Source organism: Anthonomus grandis, chromosome 17 (assembly GCF_022605725.1).
Source record: "Anthonomus grandis grandis chromosome 17, icAntGran1.3, whole genome shotgun sequence".
Taxonomy (NCBI): domain Eukaryota; kingdom Metazoa; phylum Arthropoda; class Insecta; order Coleoptera; family Curculionidae; genus Anthonomus; species Anthonomus grandis.
In genome coordinates, this window is record NC_065562.1 from 16,082,932 (window position 1) to 16,101,247 (window position 18,316).

Below are 18,316 nucleotides of genomic sequence, written 5' to 3' on the forward strand. Positions count from 1 at the left end.
AATTCCACTTGTTCTGGTCGAATTTCGTTATAAATCGGTGTTGTCGTAATGTAGGTGATGGGAATAAGCCGCTGATAGGGGTTTCTACAGCTATTTTTGGGTTTAAAGAAAATCGATTTTTCGCATTTTCAAAGTGCTATAATTCCCTTAGTTTTTATCGAAACTCATATTAACCCGGTGTTTTCGTGTTGTAGGTGATGGGAACAAGCCGCTGGTATAGTTAATTCAAATTCGAAAAAAATCAATTTTTGGTGAAAAGTTCGATACGGGGGGGTATACCCGAAAAATGAAAAAACCCAAACTTTGAAGGCCTATATCTCGGCTTCTATGGAAGCTATCGGGAAAATTCCAAAGGCTTTGTCTTAGTTTCGTCCTTTTGAATCCAACGAGACCATCCGCAAGGTCGTAGCTCCCATATTAGCTGAGATCTGGCATTTTTGTGGCCCATTTTTGGGCTCAAAAACGGGGTAAAAATTGACTTTTTTCCGAATTTTCAAAGAGCTATAATTCCACTTGTTCTGGTCGAATTTCGTTATAAATCGGTGTTGTCGTAATGTAGGTGATGGGAATAAGCCGCTGATGGGGGTTTCTATAGCTATTTTTGGGTTTAAAGAAAATCGATTTTTCGCATTTTCAAAGTGCTATAATTCCCTTAGTTTTTATCGAAACTCCCTATAACCCGGTGTTTTCGTGTTGTAGGTGATGGGAACAAGCCGCTGGTATAGTTAATTCAAATTCGAAAAAAATCAATTTTTGGTGAAAAGTTCGATACGGGGGGGTATACCCGAAAAATGAAAAAACCCAAACTTTGAAGGCCTATATCTCGGCTTCTATGAAAGCTATCAGGAAAATCCCAATGGTTGTGTCTTAATTTCGTCCTTCTGAATCCAACGAGACCATCCGCAAGGTCGTAGCTCCCATATTAGCTGAGATCTGGCATTTTTGTGGCCCATTTTTGGTCTCAAAAACGGGGTAAAAAATTGACTTTTTTCCGAATTTTCAAAGAGCTATAATTCCACTTGTTCTGGTCGAATTTCGTTATAAATCGGTGTTGTCGTAATGTAGGTGATGGGAATAAGCCGCTAATAGGGGTTTCTACAGCTATTTTTGGGTTTAAAGAAAATCGATTTTTCGCATTTTCAAAGTGCTATAATTCCCTTAGTTTTTATCGAAACTCCCTATAACCCGGTGTTTTCGTGTTGTAGGTGATGGGAACAAGCCGCTGGTATAGTTAATTCAAATTCGAAAAAAATCAATTTTTGGTGAAAAATTCGATACGGGGGGGTATACCCGAAAAATGAAAAAATCCAAACTTTGAAGGCCTATATCTCGGCTTCTATGGAAGCTATCGGGAAAATTGCAACGGTTTTGTCTTAGTTTCGTCCTTCTGAATCCAACGAGACCATCCGCAAGGTCGTAGCTCCCATATTAGCTGAGATCTCGCATTTTTGTGGCCTATTTTTGGGCTCATAAACGGGGTAAAAAATTGACTTTTTTCCGAATTTTCAAAGAGCTATAATTCCACTTGTTCTGGTCGAATTACGTTATAACCCGGTGTTTTCGTAATTTAGGTGTTGGGAATAAGCCGCTGATAGGGGTTTCTATAGCTATTTTTGGGTTTAAAGAAAATCGATTTTTCGCATTTTCAAAGTGCTATAATTCCCTTAGTTTTTATCGAAACTCATATTAACCCGGTGTTTTCGTGTTGTAGGTGATGGGAACAAGCCGCTGGTATAGTTAATTCAAATTCGAAAAAAATCAATTTTTGGTGAAAAATTCGATACGGGGGGGTATACCCGAAAAATGAAAAAACCCAAACTTTGAAGGCCTATATCTCGGCGTCTATGGGAGCTATCGGGAAAATTCCAACGGTTTTGTCTTAGTTTCGTCCTTCTGAATCCAACGAGGCCATCCGCAAGGTCGTAGCTCCTATATTAGCTGAGATCTCGCATTTTTGTGGCCCATTTTTGGGCTCAAAAACGGGGTAAAAAATTGACTTTTTACCGATTTTTCAAAGAGCTATAATCCCACTTGTTCTGGTCGAATTCCGCTATAACCCGGTGTTTTCGTAATGTTGGTGATAAGAATAAGCCGCTGATAGGGGTTTCTATAGCTATTTTTGGGCTTAAAGAAAATCGATTTTTCGCATTTTCAAAGTGCTATAATTCCCTTAGTTTTTATCGAAACTCACTATAACCCGGTGTTTTCGTGTTGTAGGTGATGGTAACAAGCCGCTGGTATAGTTAATTCAAATTCGAAAAAAATCAATTTTTGGTGAAAAATTCGATACGGGGGGATATACCCGAAAAATGAAAAAACCCAAACTTTGTACCTATAACCTATATCTCGGCTTCTATGGAAGCTATCGGGAAAGTTCCAACGGTTTTGTCTTAGTTTCGTCCTTCTGAATCCAACGAGGCCATCCGCAAGTTCGTAGCTCCCATATTAGCTGAGATCTGGCATTTTTGTGGCCCATTTTTGGGCTCAAAAACGGGGTAAAAATTGACTTTTTTCCGAATTTTCAAAGAGCTATAATTTCACTTGTTCTGCTCAAATTCCGATATAACCCGGTGTTTTCGTAATGTAGGTGATGGGAATAAGCCGCTGATAGGGGTTTCTCATCAAAATCATAGAAAAAAATCAATGATCGTGAGAAAATGACTTTTGACTGTAATCAATTCTAAAAATTTTACTTAATAATTTTAAATTTTCAACAGTTTTTGGAATGACAAATTATAGATCTTCAAATATTATTTTTAATCAAAAATCCCCAAAAAAATATAAAAATCAATAAAAACTTAATATATCTTTTGACTGAAATCAATTCTTAAAATTTTTGAACAATAATGTAGAATTCTTAGTAGTTTTTGTAACAACAAATTATAGATCTTTCAATTGTAATCAATTCTTGGAATTAATGTTGAATTTGAATATTTTTGTGGGGTGAAAAATCGATGACAAAATTGATGTTTTATTTAATATCTTATTTTCAATCAAAAATCGCAGAAGAAAATTAATATTCAAGAGAAAATTAATATCTCTTTTAACAGTAATCAAATCTAAAAATTCTGAGTATATATTTTGAATTTTCAACAAATGTTGGAGTGAAAAATTATTGTCTTTTAGTTGTAACAAATTCTTGAAATTAATTGTATATTTATTATTTTTTTAAAATGAAATTTAATTTTTTATTTCAAATCTTAGTTTCAATCAAGAATCAGAGAAAAAAAGTAATTAAGAGAAAAACAGTACATATTTTAATTTTAATCAGTTAATTTTATTTTAAAAATCATGTCAAAATTCAATACCCAAGACAAAGAATCTATTTTCAATAATTTTTTGAAATTTGGATCAAAATGCAGTGACCTATAAGTTTTTTGAATACATTTTTGGAAAACCATAGACTCATAATTCCTATCAAAGTGGAAAATTAGTACGCGTATTTTCCTTTTTTAAATTTCTTAGGTAAGGAATCAATTTCCAGTAAATCATTCCTGTAATTCATTTCTTGACTCGGAAATTAATTTTAAATTTAAAAAAGCTTATATAAAATGGTGATTTCAATCTATCCTCAAAGACTGAAAAGGTATTGGAATAAAACTTATAAAAAAAGCGGATTTTTTGCCAAAATCTAAACACCTTTAAAAAACAAATTTATTTTAATTTTCTCTAAAGATACATATCAAAAGTTGAAATGTTCCTTCAATTTACACCCGTTCTCTTTCACTCAACAAAACCTTTGGTTTTTCTTCACTTTTCCCACCTGGAAAACCACATTTCCTTATGCTAAAACGACCATTTTCTAATCAATTTTCTCGAACAAATCACTCAAAAAAAAACCATAAATTTAAACGTTTTTATTAACTAGACCAATAACCCTACATACTATTGACACTGAGGCGATAATGAAACTTAAATTGTACCACCTCGAGTAAGTAAGTACCTGGAACAGGGGGTATCTTACACCCAATTATCGCGCGAGCGATAACTCGCGAATTGCGCGAATGTTTATCGAAACGAAACTCAAAACCGAGACAAAGTTGATAATTACAAAAAAAAAAGAGTGAAACAGCACCATACCGCTCGGTAAGATAGAGCGAAATAAAACAAGAGGATCGCTCGTTTTTGCCGCTAATTTAGCGCTAAGTAAGTGTTCAGTCGGTCAGAATTTACCGGTCGGTCCGCAAGGGTTATACGACGAGTTAAGTTTTTTCGAAAAATCGAAAAACATGTTTGATTTAGTGCGTTTTGGTGGTGTAGCCACCACGGTGGTTTTTACTCAGTTTTTGAAAGGTTATGCCTATAGTTTACAGAGTACAGGTTAGTGTGTTTTTTTTTTTAATTTTTGAGTAAAAAATTGGGCATTAAAAAGAGGTTAGAGGAAGGTCTCTTTTAAGGGCAAAATTTTGTATCTTTTTATAACGATGATGTACCTAAAAGTCAAAATAATTTACTTATTTGTTTGATGACTTAGGAAATAAATGGGGACTTTATTACTTATACCTGTAGTAAAGAACGAGAAGAATTTGAATTATTATTTAGAATTTAACAGGTAAAAAAATTATATTACACGGGAATTAAAACCGAAATAAATAGTGGTGGAAATTTAAAATTTCGCTAGAAAATCGACACTTTTTCATCAGATTATCCCTCACACCTAAAAAACGTAATAAGATAGAACTCTTTGCATGTACATACTGAATAAAATAACGGGTTAAACGGGATCCCTTGTATCCTGATTTATGGGCAAAACTGTGTATTTTTTAAATGAAAAATTCCTTAATATAACGATAACGTACCTAAAATAGTTTGTTTATTTGTTCGACAAATAAGGCAATAAAAAGAGTCAAAAACGAACTTTCCTTTACTAAAATAATGCTTTATCCCTAAAAAAAGACTAATATTGTCTAAATTAAACTGAAATACCAACTTGTCCCTTTTAACGGGAAGACATATATAATCCTAAAGGACTGTAAATAAATTTAAATAAAAAAGTAAATTTTTTCAGAATATTTTGGATTATGTCCAGGTTAATAATATACAATCAGAGTCATTAACACAGAAAAGGACTCTAATTTAAAAAACGGTTATACCTAAAAAACTAAATAAAAATACTTAATATTTTTATGTTTTTAAATTTGCATATTTTTTCAATTTTTTTTTTAATTTTTACTTGTGTTCTTTTTGGATTTGAGTTTCTTTATTTTTTTTTTCCGTTTTTAGCTATTTTTTTAATTGTTAAAAATTTGTAAAAAATGGAAAAAAGATATGAGAATTGTGGAAAAGAATAAGAAGAATTTTAATTGTTATTTAATATACTAACAGATAAATAAAATTATAATTTCACGGTAATTAAGACCGAAATAAACTGTAGTGGAAATTCTGTCTAAGAACAAAAAAAATGAAAAAATCGTTACCTTTTCTCTGTAGTAAATATAATAATATATATTGTTATATCGTTTATTTAGCATTATAGCTACATACAATAAACAGGTATCAAAAAAAGTAAATAAAATATACAAATTATGAAATACATAAGGTTGCAAGGAGAAAAAAATCCAAAAACCTTGACAAGCACGAAAAATTAAACATTAAAAATTGAAAAACTAACCTAGATTAAAAATGGTAAAGATAAATAAGTTTAAAATTGTAAATACAGTTCCAAGATTAAAATTAACGTATTTTTGTGAGAAGAACTGCATTTTACAGCAAAATTAGAAAACGAATTGTAGTAGAAAATAGGAAAACATCGTTTTTTTTTCAATTTTTTCATAAATATAATATAAATAAATAAATCTATTTATTATTATTATTAAAAGTGGCCTCAACTGCCTGGAAAAATCGTTTTTTTTTTCCAGAATTGTAAAGTTACCTGCACTGGCTGGAAAAATAATTCTCAGTCAAGTTACGTAATTATCCATTACATCCAGGCAGTTGACATAATTCTAAATACCTTTCAAGGACTTTTTCCTCTCTTGAAAGGAAGAATTGGCAGTTTTTGGGGTTTCTGTAGAGAAATTAACGCTAAATTCTGCCCTTTATACGGAGTTTTTTCAAATTATGCCATACACGGAGGTCTCCAAATCGACTTCAAAAAATGACCTCAACTGCCTCGAATTGTGAAGAATTGTTGCATTTTTTAAAAAACTCAATATAAAACCTTTTATATTTTTTTTTAAATTTGTATATTTTTTCAGTTTTTTTTTGAGTTTTATCTTTTTAAAACGACAATTTCTTGCAAGCAATTCCCTGGAAGAAATTGTCTTTTTAAACCGTCTGGAAGGGTTAGAAAATCATTCCCAATAGCCAGAACATACACAAATTTACTTAAATTACTTCAGAATTACCGGAAAAAGGTGATTTAATTATTTGAAACTCAAATAACAATTCCAGGCAGTTCAAGCTTCTTTCAAGCAATTCCCTGGAAGAAATTATTGTATTCAACTATTTAAAAATGTTGAAAAGTGACTTTCAATAGCCTGGACGTAACAAAAAATGACTTCAAAGGTGCCTCAAATGCCTGAAAAGGTTGCTTGAACCATTTGGAACTCAAATGACTATTCCCGGCAGTTCAAGCTTCTTCCAAGCAATTCCCTGGAAAAAATTGTTGTATTTGACTATTTAGAAATGTTGGAAAATGACTTTCAATAGCCTGGACGTAACAAAAAATGACTTCAAAGCTGCCTCAAATGCCTGAAAAGGTTGCTTAAACCATTTGGAACTCAAATGACTATTCCCGGCAGTTGAAGCTTCTTCCAAGCAATTCCCTGGAAAAAATTGTTGTATTCAACTATTCAGAAATGTTGAAAAATGACTTTCAATAGCATGGACGTAACAAAAAATTGCTTCAACTGCTTGTAAAAGTCGATTTAACCATTTGGCACTCAAGTAACAATTCCAGGCGGTTCAAGCTTCTTCCAAGCAATTCCCTGGAAAAATTGTTATGTTTAACTGTTTAGGAGGGTTAGAAAATGACGTCCAATGGCCTGGACTTAAACAACAAATTACTTAAATTGCTTTAAAATTGCCTCAACTGCTTGGAAAAGTTGATTTAACCATTTGGAACTCAAGTGACTATTCCAGGCAGTTGAAGCTTTCTCTTTCCTTTCAGTAAGTTAGAGATTAAGTTTGAAAACTTGACAAATTCAAAATATTGTTAAAGATTCGTGAAAAAAAAAAGAACATTTTCTACTATACATACTCTTGTCGTAAAGAACCAGGAAAGTTTGATTTTTTGTTAAAAATCGACACATTTTCATCAGAATATCCATTTCACACCTAAAAAACGTAAGAATTAGTTACGGGGGCCTCCCGAATGCTAATTTATGGGCAAAACTCTGTATTTTTTAATGAAAAGTTGCTCATTTAGGATGATGTGCCTAAAAATCAAAATAATTTATTTATTTGCTTGACAAATTAGGAATTAAAAAGGATCAAAAGCGATGTTTCGTCTAATAAAATAATTTTTTAACCCTAAAAGAAGAAACAGGCTTATATTGTCTACGTTACGTTTAAATACAAACTTATCGCTTTTAATAAAAAAACATATATAACCCTAAAATACTGTCAAATAATAAGAACTCAATTTTTCAAATTATACCCCCGAAACCCCGTTATTTTATTCGCTAATGTTTACGTTTTTTAGGTGTGAAATGATGAACATGTGTCGATTTTTTATCTACATTTTTAATTGAAAAAAAACTAAAAATGGCGAAAAAAATCAAAATAATTAAATATAAAAATAAGACAATTGACTCAAGCAAAGCAAGAAAAAAATTCCAAAAAAGAACCTAAAATTTGCAAATTTTGAAAAATTTAAAATGGGTATTTATCTTTAATTTATAGTTCTTTTCTGTGTAAATGACTCATAAATATCAGAAATTATTTTAAAAAATTCGGAACTTTAATTTTTTTAATTGAATTTTTTCAATTTTCTTGCCAGCATGGAAAACCTCACCTGTAAGTCTTCTTAAAATTGCCTGGAATTATCCAGAACATTCCTGGAATATTTCATATGCATATCCCTAAAACACCTTTGGTAAAAATTATTAGGGCCGCAGTAAAAATCTTTTTAACGACAAAAATGATTCAACTCAAGGCATATATTCTATAAATAAATGCTTATTTATTTCCTGTTATACGGGGATTTTTTCTGCTATATTATAGTAAAATCATTAAAATACTCGCATTGTAAACTTAAATTCATTATTAACGATAAATCTCCTGACTCACATGATTTTCTCCGGATGATTCTCGTGCAACCTTTCGGACCTAAAACTGTATTGCATAACATAATAAAATACACCTATAAATACTTATAGATATAATATTGATGCTATTGTTATTTATAGAATAATTCTGAGTTATCCAGCCACTCGACTTAATTTAATATCAACATGTTTTTCTCAAAAAAAAAATTCAACTTAAATCCGGAAAATTATGTTATAATTATTATGGTAAATATTTTCTTGTAGCACTTGCTTAAAGTGCAAAATAACGGGATTAACTTGATACGTATCGTTTTAAATTACACATTACGAAGATCGTAGAAAAAAAAACACGTGAGTCAGGAGATTTATCGTGAAATGCATTGAAATTTATAATTTGCTTGCTGATGGAACAATGACGTTTTTAAACAGGTTAAACGTTTGTTTTATTTATAGTCTCTCAAGTTTTTCCTCAAAGTGTTAAAGTAATTTAAGAAAAAAAGGGCTGCGCTACAAGGAAAGAAAAAACTAACCATTTAATGCAAAAATGACTATATTTGATTGCACACGTATTAAAAGATTTTTTTCATAATTTTCATTTCCACAGTTATTAAAAATAGGTAAAACTCTTAAATTTTGATAAAGGAATTCTTAATGGTCCGTTTTGGCTCCATCTTCTTCCAATAATTTGACCTCAGAGTGAAATCTGCTATTCCCTATAACACCTTTTTACAAAATTCTAATTTGTCTCTTCAAGGTAGACCTGGAATAAATTTCTTAATTTTTCTCGTTTTCCGAGGATCCTTTTTTCAAATGTTAAACTTGTAAAGTGATACCTTGAAAAAAAAATTAAAATTAAAAATGACGACGTTTTAAATTTTGGGAAAATTGTCGTGTCTGGAAAAATTGGCCAATTTAGATACACATTTGCATAATTAAAAAAATTGAAAAATTAATATTGACAATTTAATTTTTCCTTCTTTTTTAGCTCTATACTTTCCAATATCTCGTTCCTTCTTCTTTTATGATCCTTTTTATATTAAAAAAGAACAGGGACACATCAGGATTTTTCCCTGTGTTTCTTTTATTCCTAGTTTATTCTTGTCTTTCTTCTAATAAAAAATATCTATTATGAAACGCTTTGACAATATCAAGCACTTCCTTTCTTACTTACATGAGATTGTGTAAACGATATGAACACGTTAACCTGAGATTAAGTAAACCACTTAAGAAAATTCTGATTTCCTTGTTAGATATTATTATATTTTAAGGTACTATAGCAGTAATAATAATAACGATCAAGGACCTTGAAAAAATGTTTTTGTTCATCCTTTAATCCACTTTAAAGGTGTCGAACCTTAAAAAAAAAATTCCCACCCAATAAAACTGTTTTGCTTTATTTCAAAAAACCCCCATTAATATTTTATTTGGCCATAAAATCAAATCGGTTTTACAATATATGTCATAAATCTGTGATTTTTTTATTTATTTTTTCAAAAAGTTAAACAAAAATAGTCACGAACCAGTGACGTGCCCCTATAATTTAACTTTTATTGGTCCCGATACATTTATGACGTAAACCAATTTATTATTATTAAAGGTAATAAAGAATTAAATCAAGAAGTCGAATAATTGGACAAGAAGGTCGTTTTGGTTGAACCCTATGGTAATGTTGCTCATAAACAACATTATTTACCATTTATTACAGAACGATTATATGTACCAAAGTTACGTCCTAAAGAGTTTATTGTGTCATATAATTAACGTACTATAACTCTCCCCCATGGGACTTTTGTGAGATGTTTTAACCATAAATCGTGTATGTAACAAGTTAATTTGTTTCGCACGGAAGGTTAACTGGCTAGTTATTGTTGGCGCATTAAAAAACCACGTAATTACGTTATTAGTATATAAATAGGTTTTTATAGGGTCAAAGTTTATCAATACAAAAAAGCCAATTTTAAGTAAATTTTAATTTTTATTTTTTTTTTGGTTGTAGATTCTGAGAGTTTACAGACGTCCGCAGTAACTGAGACCACTGGTCACGATAACTATGAAAAGTATTATGTGGAATACACGGATTCTTATGATACTGGTGAGTACTGTATTTGCATCTTTTTTATAGGAAAATGTATTTGTACAATTTTTAAAATACTGCGTGGTACCAGTTAAGTAAACAATTAAGTGTACAATTAACTTAAAGTTAAGTTAATTGTACATTTTTTTATTGGGTGAATGATGTACCCGTATTTCCTAATACCCACTTCAATATTATTTAAAAGTTGTACTAAAAACAAGTTATCGCATCATCATCAAGACTGCTCTAACGTATTTTCATGAAATTGTACAAAATTTAATAGTTATTGAGCCAGTTGATGCATTATTTCACTCATTTATTTTTATTCATTTCAATCACTTAATCCTCACGTAAACAAACAAACAAAAAACAAAGTCACGGTCTCATATGCAAATTTTATTGGCTACACGTGTTTCGCACGTGTATAAGCAGGGCATCATCAAGCCTTAGAACCTACACGTATACTGTAAGACTTGAATTTTTTTTTTTGTTCATTCGATTGAGTTTCGTATTTCTATTATACAAATTACTTGAAAAAACTATTAGTGAGTCTAATTGGTTGTTCCGTTAAAGTACATATAAATCCTAAACAAACAATTATTAAATAATCCAGGTTCTGCGCCGATGTCTTGTAATTATAATATTATAGGGTTCTTTTGCCCCATAAAGTTATGCCAATGCATCAAATTTTGGCAAAATAGTATGAGCAGTTTTTAAATTATTAATCCAGAAAACGATTTGAACATTTTAGTCATTTCAGCACCGTTTAGCGTTCATTTTTTATATGAAAATATAAAAAAACTGTAATAAATATTGGAAATACAATGCCTAAAACAAACTGGAAAATGCCTTAAAAGGCGTGGAATATGTAAGAAATGAAGTCAATGTCCCGAAACAAATAAACCATAGTTTCATTTGCCTTGAAAACAATTGAAATGACTGGAATAAATTGAAAAATTATTCCAATACTTAGAAAGACATTAAGCAATTACTTCCATTGCCCGGAATAGGCTGGAAATTGGCTTTAAAGGCCTGATATTGGTAAGAAATGACATTAAATCATTGTAAGAAATAAATCATGATTTCATTTGCCCTGACAGTTATAATGACTTGAAATAATTGGAATAAATAAATAACGACTTAAAATGCCCAAGAACTCAAAAAAGGTAATTCAACAATCCAGAGGAAATAAGAAAAACAGAAAAAGTTACTTGAGAAACCTGGAAAATGCCTGAGAAGTAAAAGACTCCTAAATTACCTAATGAAACGCTTAAAAATACACTTATATATTATTTATAAAATTCAAAAACAACTTAAAGAACATTCCTAGTGATTTTTTCCCTGGGATGTCTGTCAATGGCTGGGATTTTGTCTCGTTTCAATAGAGATGCTTTGTTCTTTTAACCATCCTAAAAATTTAAATGTTTGTGTTTATTTAATTGGACAAATCTCTTCATTATGGTGATAAGCCCTAAAACAACTCAAAGAAAGAGAGTTAAAAGAAAGTTTCTAAAACAATCATAAGACACCTATTTCAGCATTTAAAATGAATGAAATATCAGCCTTGGAAGTTGAAAAATGTACGTAAAAAAAATTCTCATTTGACACCTGAAAATTGAAACCTATATTCTACTCATAAAATAATTGAAATTGAAATAACAGTCAAAGACGTTGAAAAATCCAAGAAAAAAAATTTAAATTTCAAAAAGAGAAAATGCTCATTTCTCTAGCATTAAGAAAGTTAGAGATCTGATGTTAAAACATAGATTTTTCTCATAAAACCATTGTAATTCAATTTCAGCGATTTTTCAAAAAACTTAAGAAAAAAAAATTGAAATTTCAAGTGCAAAGAAAGTGAAATTGCAATTTTTAGTCCAGGAGTGCCTGTAAGAAACAAATTAATTTGTCTATTATTGGCAAGTGAATATCTTGGGTTTTAGTACTCGAAATTTAACAATTATTGATTTATTGACTACTCTGAAGGTTATTTTAGTCTTTATTGAAAAAATTACTAAAATCCATTTAGTAGAAGTGAAGAAATTGAATTTTTTAGTCCAGGAGTGCCTGTAAAAAAAATTGAATTTGTCTCTTATTGGCAAGTGAATATCTTGGGTTGTAGTAGTCAAAATTTAACAATAGTTGATTTATGAACTACTCTGGAGACTATTTTAATTTATATTGAAAAAATTACTTAAATTCATTCACTAGAAGTCAAGAAATTCAAATTTTTAATCCAGGAGTGCCTGTGAGAAACAAATTAATTTGTCTACTATTGGCAAGTGAATATCTTGGGTTATAATAATCAGAATTTAACAACTCATGATTTATCGGCTACTCTAGAGACTATTTTAGTCTTTGTTGAAAAAATTACTTAAATCTATTTAGTAGAAGTGAAGAAATTTGAATTTTTAGTCCAGGAGTGCCTGTAAAAAAAATTGAATTTGTCTCTTATTGGCAAGTGAATATCTTGGATTATAGCAGTCAAAATTTAGCAGCAATAAACTTATGAGCTACTATGAAGACTATTTTAGTTTCTATTGAAAAAATTACTTAAATCCATTCACTAGAAGTCAAGAAATTCAATTTTTTAGTCCAGGAGTGCCTGTAAAAAAAATTGAATTTGTCTCTTATTGGCAAGTGAATATCTTGGATTATAGCAGTCAAAATTTAGCAGCAATAAACTTATGAGCTACTATGAAGACTATTTTAGTTTCTATTGAAAAAATTACTTAAATCCATTCACTAGAAGTCAAGAAATTCAATTTTTTAGTCCAGGAGTGCCTGTAAGAAACAAGTTAATTTGTCTATTATTGGCAAGTAAATATCTTGGGTTCTAGTACTCGAAATTTAACAATTCATGCTTTATTGACTACTCTGAAGGTTATTTTAGTCTTTATTGAAAAAATTACTAAAATCCATTTAGTAGAAGTGAAGAAATTGGAATTTTTTAGTCCAGGAGTGCCTGTAAAAAAAATTGAATTTGTCTCTTATTGGCAAGTGAATATCTTGGATTGTAGTAGTCAAAATTTAGGAGCAATAAACTTATGAACTACTATGAAGACTATTTTAGTTTCTATTGAAAAAATTACTTAATTCCATTCACTAGAAGTCAAGAAATACAAATTTTTAGTCCAGGAGTGCCTGTAAGAAACAAATTAATTTGTCTATTATTGGCAAGTGAATATCTTGGGTTGTAGTAGTCAAAATTTAACAATAGTTAATGTATGAACTACTATGAAGACTATTTTAGTTTCTATTGAAAAAATTACTTAATTCCATTCACTAGAAGTCAAGAAATTGGAATTTTTAGTTCAGTAGTGCCTGTAAGAAACAAGTTAATGTGTCTATTATTGGCAAGTAAATATCTTGGGTTCCAATTATTTGTATCTTAAACGATAATCAAGAAACTTAATGGGTATAAGAGAAGGACGACCTCATGTCAATGACAATGGATAAGACGAAGAAGAAATATTCGTGCCTTTTTTGAGGCTTGAGACATATATTTAAACATGTACAATAAACCAAAATAGGCTTATACTTTAAAGTACCTTTTTTTTATTAGACTAACTTTTAAAAAAAATTGTACGACTATATTTAATTGTACTCTAATCGTAGCCTTGAGGTAACCTTTGACCACGCACAGGTCGTTCCTAGTATATATATTATTGCTGAAACAAAATTGTACATATATTTCCTAATATGTACCTACTAGAATTTTTATTTTTAAAATTGTACTGAACAACTTATAAAAGCACTCATACATAACTCAAAAAATTTGTACAAACATTCCTCCATTATTTTATTAAATTTTATTTGAGCGTTTTTTCAATGAAAAATCCAAATAAACGGTCACAACTAAAAAAATACTCAAAATACTTTAACACAGTAGTACACTTTAAAATTGTACTGAAAACCAAGAATTTTCTAATATCTTAATTTATTTGTACAAAATTATGTAATGGAAAAATTGTATTGTGTTGTCTAGTCTCTGGCCACGCACAAGTTTTACTGGCACAAAATTGTACATATAATTTGTATTATGTACTGTAATATCTATTTTTAAAATTGTACTGAAAATGGTCAAAGGTTGCGCTTTACCAAGAGTTTTCTGATATGTCTTTATTTAATTGTACAGTTGTACCACTTGGCCACTCACAGGTCGTGTTTAGTACATATTTTTATTAAAGTATAATTGTACATATATTCCTCAATATCTATTCTAATGTATATTTTTAAAATTGTACTGAAAACAACGTGTTCGTTATCAGAGGCTACGCATCATCAAAGGTTTTCCAACATATCTTTATTTAATTGTACAAAATGGTATAATAGAATGAATTGTATGGGCAGGTTGTTTCTAGTAAGTACATATATTTCGTTGGACAAAATTGTACGTATAATCAATCCATTATACCTATTCTAATGTCTGCTTGTGAAATTGTACTAAATACACCTATTTTGCGTTTTTCCGAAGAGGATTTCTTTAATGCAAAATCCAAAAAATTGTCATAAGTCAAAAACCACTCAAGGTACAGTTTTGAAAATTTGTACACACCTTCCTTAATTAATTTCATTAGACACCTATGTCAGCGTTTTTGAAAAAAAAATTAAAATTGTTGGGAAATCTGTTTTTTGAGAAAGATAATTTTTTCAATGCGAAATCCAAAAAATGGTCATAATTCAAGAAATACTCAAAATACTTTAGTACTCGTAATTCAGTACACTTTATAATTGTACTGAAAACCAAGAATCACCAAGAATTTTCTAATATGTCTTTATTTAATTGTACAAAATATTATAATAGAAAGAATTGTATGGTGGTGCGTAGCCTCTGGCCTAGTACAAGTCCTGTTTAGTACATATTTTTTCGGCGACAAAATTGTACTTATGATCTCTAATGCCTGATGTTAAAAATGTACTAAAAGAAAATTATGAGTTGAATACAAACCAGTGCATATTTAATTGTACAGAATTTTATGATTGAAAGTTTTGTACAAATTTTTCCAGTGGAAAAACTGTACGTTTATTCCCTAATATCTATTCTAAAATTTTAATAACTTATGCATCACCAACAATATTTTAATACGCTTGTATTTAAATGTACAAAGTGCGATTACAACAGGAACTGTATGGTGGTGGTACTAAAGTGGTTTTTAGTACAATTTGCGTATTTTTCAACAGACCTTTATAAAGCTTTAAATGTACCACTGGCACACCCTTTTGCGTAAGTCATTTCACCTAAATAAGCGCAATCACTTATTTACTTAAACATATGCATTCGAAACAAAAATCCTTATATATTTAATGAATTATTTAACTCGAGTTGTATTTATCTTTCATGGTAAATAGATTTCCACCTGCCTGATGCCGTATTTGTGCACCGATAAGATATCGCCATTATTTTAATTAAAACTTTCCTGTATGGTAAATATTGCAGCAACAAAGAGGACGTTTCTAGTACATTTCTAGTTTTGTTATAAATATATTTTGCTCGGTTTATTGTACAAAATAGGTAGTTTCAGTATGACGTCATCATTTGGGCCACCCAGTAACCACTGCCAAAGTGGTATGCCTGAACCTCACTCTCTTGAAAATTTGGTGAAGGCATATGTCACAATTAAATTGAATGACGTATGATGTATGACACATGTGACAAATGACGTATGTTAAAGCTTTCTGCAATAGTAATGTGGGTTGTCTAATGATAAGTTAACATTTACTATCAACGGACACATTTTTATTATAATGTTAATGGGATAGTGTACTTAACGTTGAAACATATAAAAGCTTTTAAAATTCTAATAATTAATAACAAAATATGTATTAATTAAATTTAAGTGCAGTAACATATTATCACAAAATTGATTGATTTGCAGTTAAATAAGTATTTTTTTACACATGACCTGATAAGGGTTTATGGGTGACTTGTTTTCGTAAAAAAAAAATTAAAACACAGTGGTGCCGTCATTCTTACGTCAGAAATTATCCGGAAAATTACGTCCAGTAAATAAGATCTAATTTATATGAAAAGCATGTGAAGCAAAGTCACCTTGGACTAACTCAATATTCTAAGAAATAACCTCATTTACACTCACAGGAAGATTTCTTATCCAGCCTCTATAAGTCCATCTATTCCTGAGGTTTCTCATAAGAATCTATGGAAGTTCCTAAATTCCAGGAAAGAGAAAACTGTCTAGTCTGATGTAGACTTTCTGGATCAGCTGCTCAAAAAATATAGATCCTTGGTAGTTCTTTGAACCAAGGAATATTCCCCCTTAGCCTCTCTTTGTTGCTATTATTCTTTAGGATCAGGGGTTATGGTTCCCTTTTCCATTTCTGGATTCCAACCAGATTTTCAATACAATTAACGGTTCTCTCTGTACGAAAGAAAAACCTTCAATAATTCGTTTTTAATTGCAGACCAATCAGTACCCAGCACCTGGTCGGTGGTATGGTACATAGCCTCCTTCACCGGCCTAATCCTGTTCTTCCTCATAGTCTCGTGTAGCGAGTGGTGCTGCAGGAGAAATGCCCGAAGGAACTGCCAGAGGACGACCCTCCCGCAGGGAGGTACCTCCTCACAGAGGATCAACGACACACCTCCACCTCCTTACGACAATTTCGCCCCACCGAAATACGAGGAGGTGCTCGGGATGTGCAGTAGCGGAGAGAAGAGCAAATATGATGTGTTTGTCGTGTCGGAGCATACGTTAGGTAAGTGAGTAAGAGGAATTCGAATTTTCGTTATCAACTCAAAAAAAGAATCTAAAGGAAACTGTTTCTCTTTCAGGTACGATAATGAAAGAAGCGAGCAGAGAAGACGACCCTCCCTCCTACCATTGCGCGAGCGTTCAACTAGCGAGACTGAGCGAACTGCCACGGGTGCATCACGGACCAATAAGCGGCGCGAGCAGGGTCACGTGACGCGAATCCGACCAATCGGGACGCGCCAGAGACTGATTTAAAATAACTGATTTTTTCCATTTAAACTTTATCAGTTCCTAAGTGTGATTGCGGCCGTATGGAGTGATTGAGTGAAAGAAGTTTATGGTTCTAATATTGATCGGCTTACTATTATGGAATACTGTGATGTTTCGTCCAATATCGATTGTAATTTTGGAAATATGCTTGTAATTGTCTGGAAGTGCTTGTTGGTATTTGAAAATCTGCGAACAAGGAAACTTCGAATAGTTGGAGTGCACCCGTATATAAATTTTTCCTTTTATAAATACTTAATTATGCTAAATGCTTACGCAAACGTTAAAAACAGGATACTTTTCCTTATAGGCGTCAGTATTTACTTAAGCCTTATATGTATATGGTAAAAACACTCCTTTTTAATATTATTTGGCTAAGATAAGAGGCAATTTTGGAAAAACACTTGATAAAAAAATGGCAATCAAGCTAAAATTAGATACAGAAAGTCATAAATGTTTCCACAGTTTCGTGTGGATTTTCAATTACCAAGAGCTTCCGCCTAATCAGAATTGTAAACTTTTAAAAATATCTTAGACTGACCGAAGCCAGTGATTTACGTGTAAATAGTATTAAAGTAGTTACCGCTGAATTAATTTGTGATATTTAATAAGCTCGAAGGACCAAAACCTTGGTCCTTTACGAATATTTGGCCACAGGTTAATTTCAGACATAGTCTCCTCCTTGTTTGGTACATAAGAAATTTTACTGTGGCCATACCTGTATATGATTCTATATAGTATTAGTATGTGTGCCCGAGCCAGAAAACTGTATGAAAGTTTCACGAAAAGAAATTGTACGTGTACTGTCAAAGGCCATATAATTCTTATTTATTGTACAATGTTATGTTTGGATAGTACAATTTTTATAAAATAAACGATTTAAGATGAAATAAAGTCTATTTTTACGATTTTATGCGAAAACCGTACATTTTATAAAATAATCTTATTAATGCAAGTAACTCGATTAACGCGTAACTTGATAACGTGAAATGCTCGGTTTATATCCGCTCGATTGTTTCGTAATGCCTTGTCATCTGATGTAATAGAAGTTGTCA

The 18,316-nt window shown here is 31.0% G+C and overlaps 1 protein-coding gene across 1 annotated transcript; it reads left to right on the plus strand.

Moving 5' to 3' along the window:
* Window positions 1-4,110: 4,110 nt before the first annotated feature.
* Window positions 4,111-18,155, plus strand: LOC126746453 (uncharacterized). The gene is made up of 4 exons (XM_050454715.1): window positions 4,111-4,320; window positions 10,207-10,302; window positions 16,705-16,998; window positions 17,075-18,155. The coding sequence occupies exons 1-4, from the start codon at window positions 4,230-4,232 to the stop codon at window positions 17,206-17,208; spliced, it is 615 nt and encodes a 204-aa protein (XP_050310672.1). The 5' UTR covers window positions 4,111-4,229; the 3' UTR covers window positions 17,209-18,155.
* Window positions 18,156-18,316: the final 161 nt, after the last annotated feature.

Excerpts from the sequence above, each read along its gene's own strand:
- LOC126746453 (XM_050454715.1), top strand. The coding sequence starts at position 4,230 with ATGTTTGATTTAGTGCGTTTTGGTGGTGTAGCCACCACGGTGGTTTTT. Across the intron at positions 4,321-10,206 it reads CTATAGTTTACAGAGTACAG|ATTCTGAGAGTTTACAGACG; the intron begins GTTAGTGTGTTT and ends TTTTGGTTGTAG. Across the intron at positions 10,303-16,704 it reads CACGGATTCTTATGATACTG|ACCAATCAGTACCCAGCACC; the intron begins GTGAGTACTGTA and ends TTTTAATTGCAG.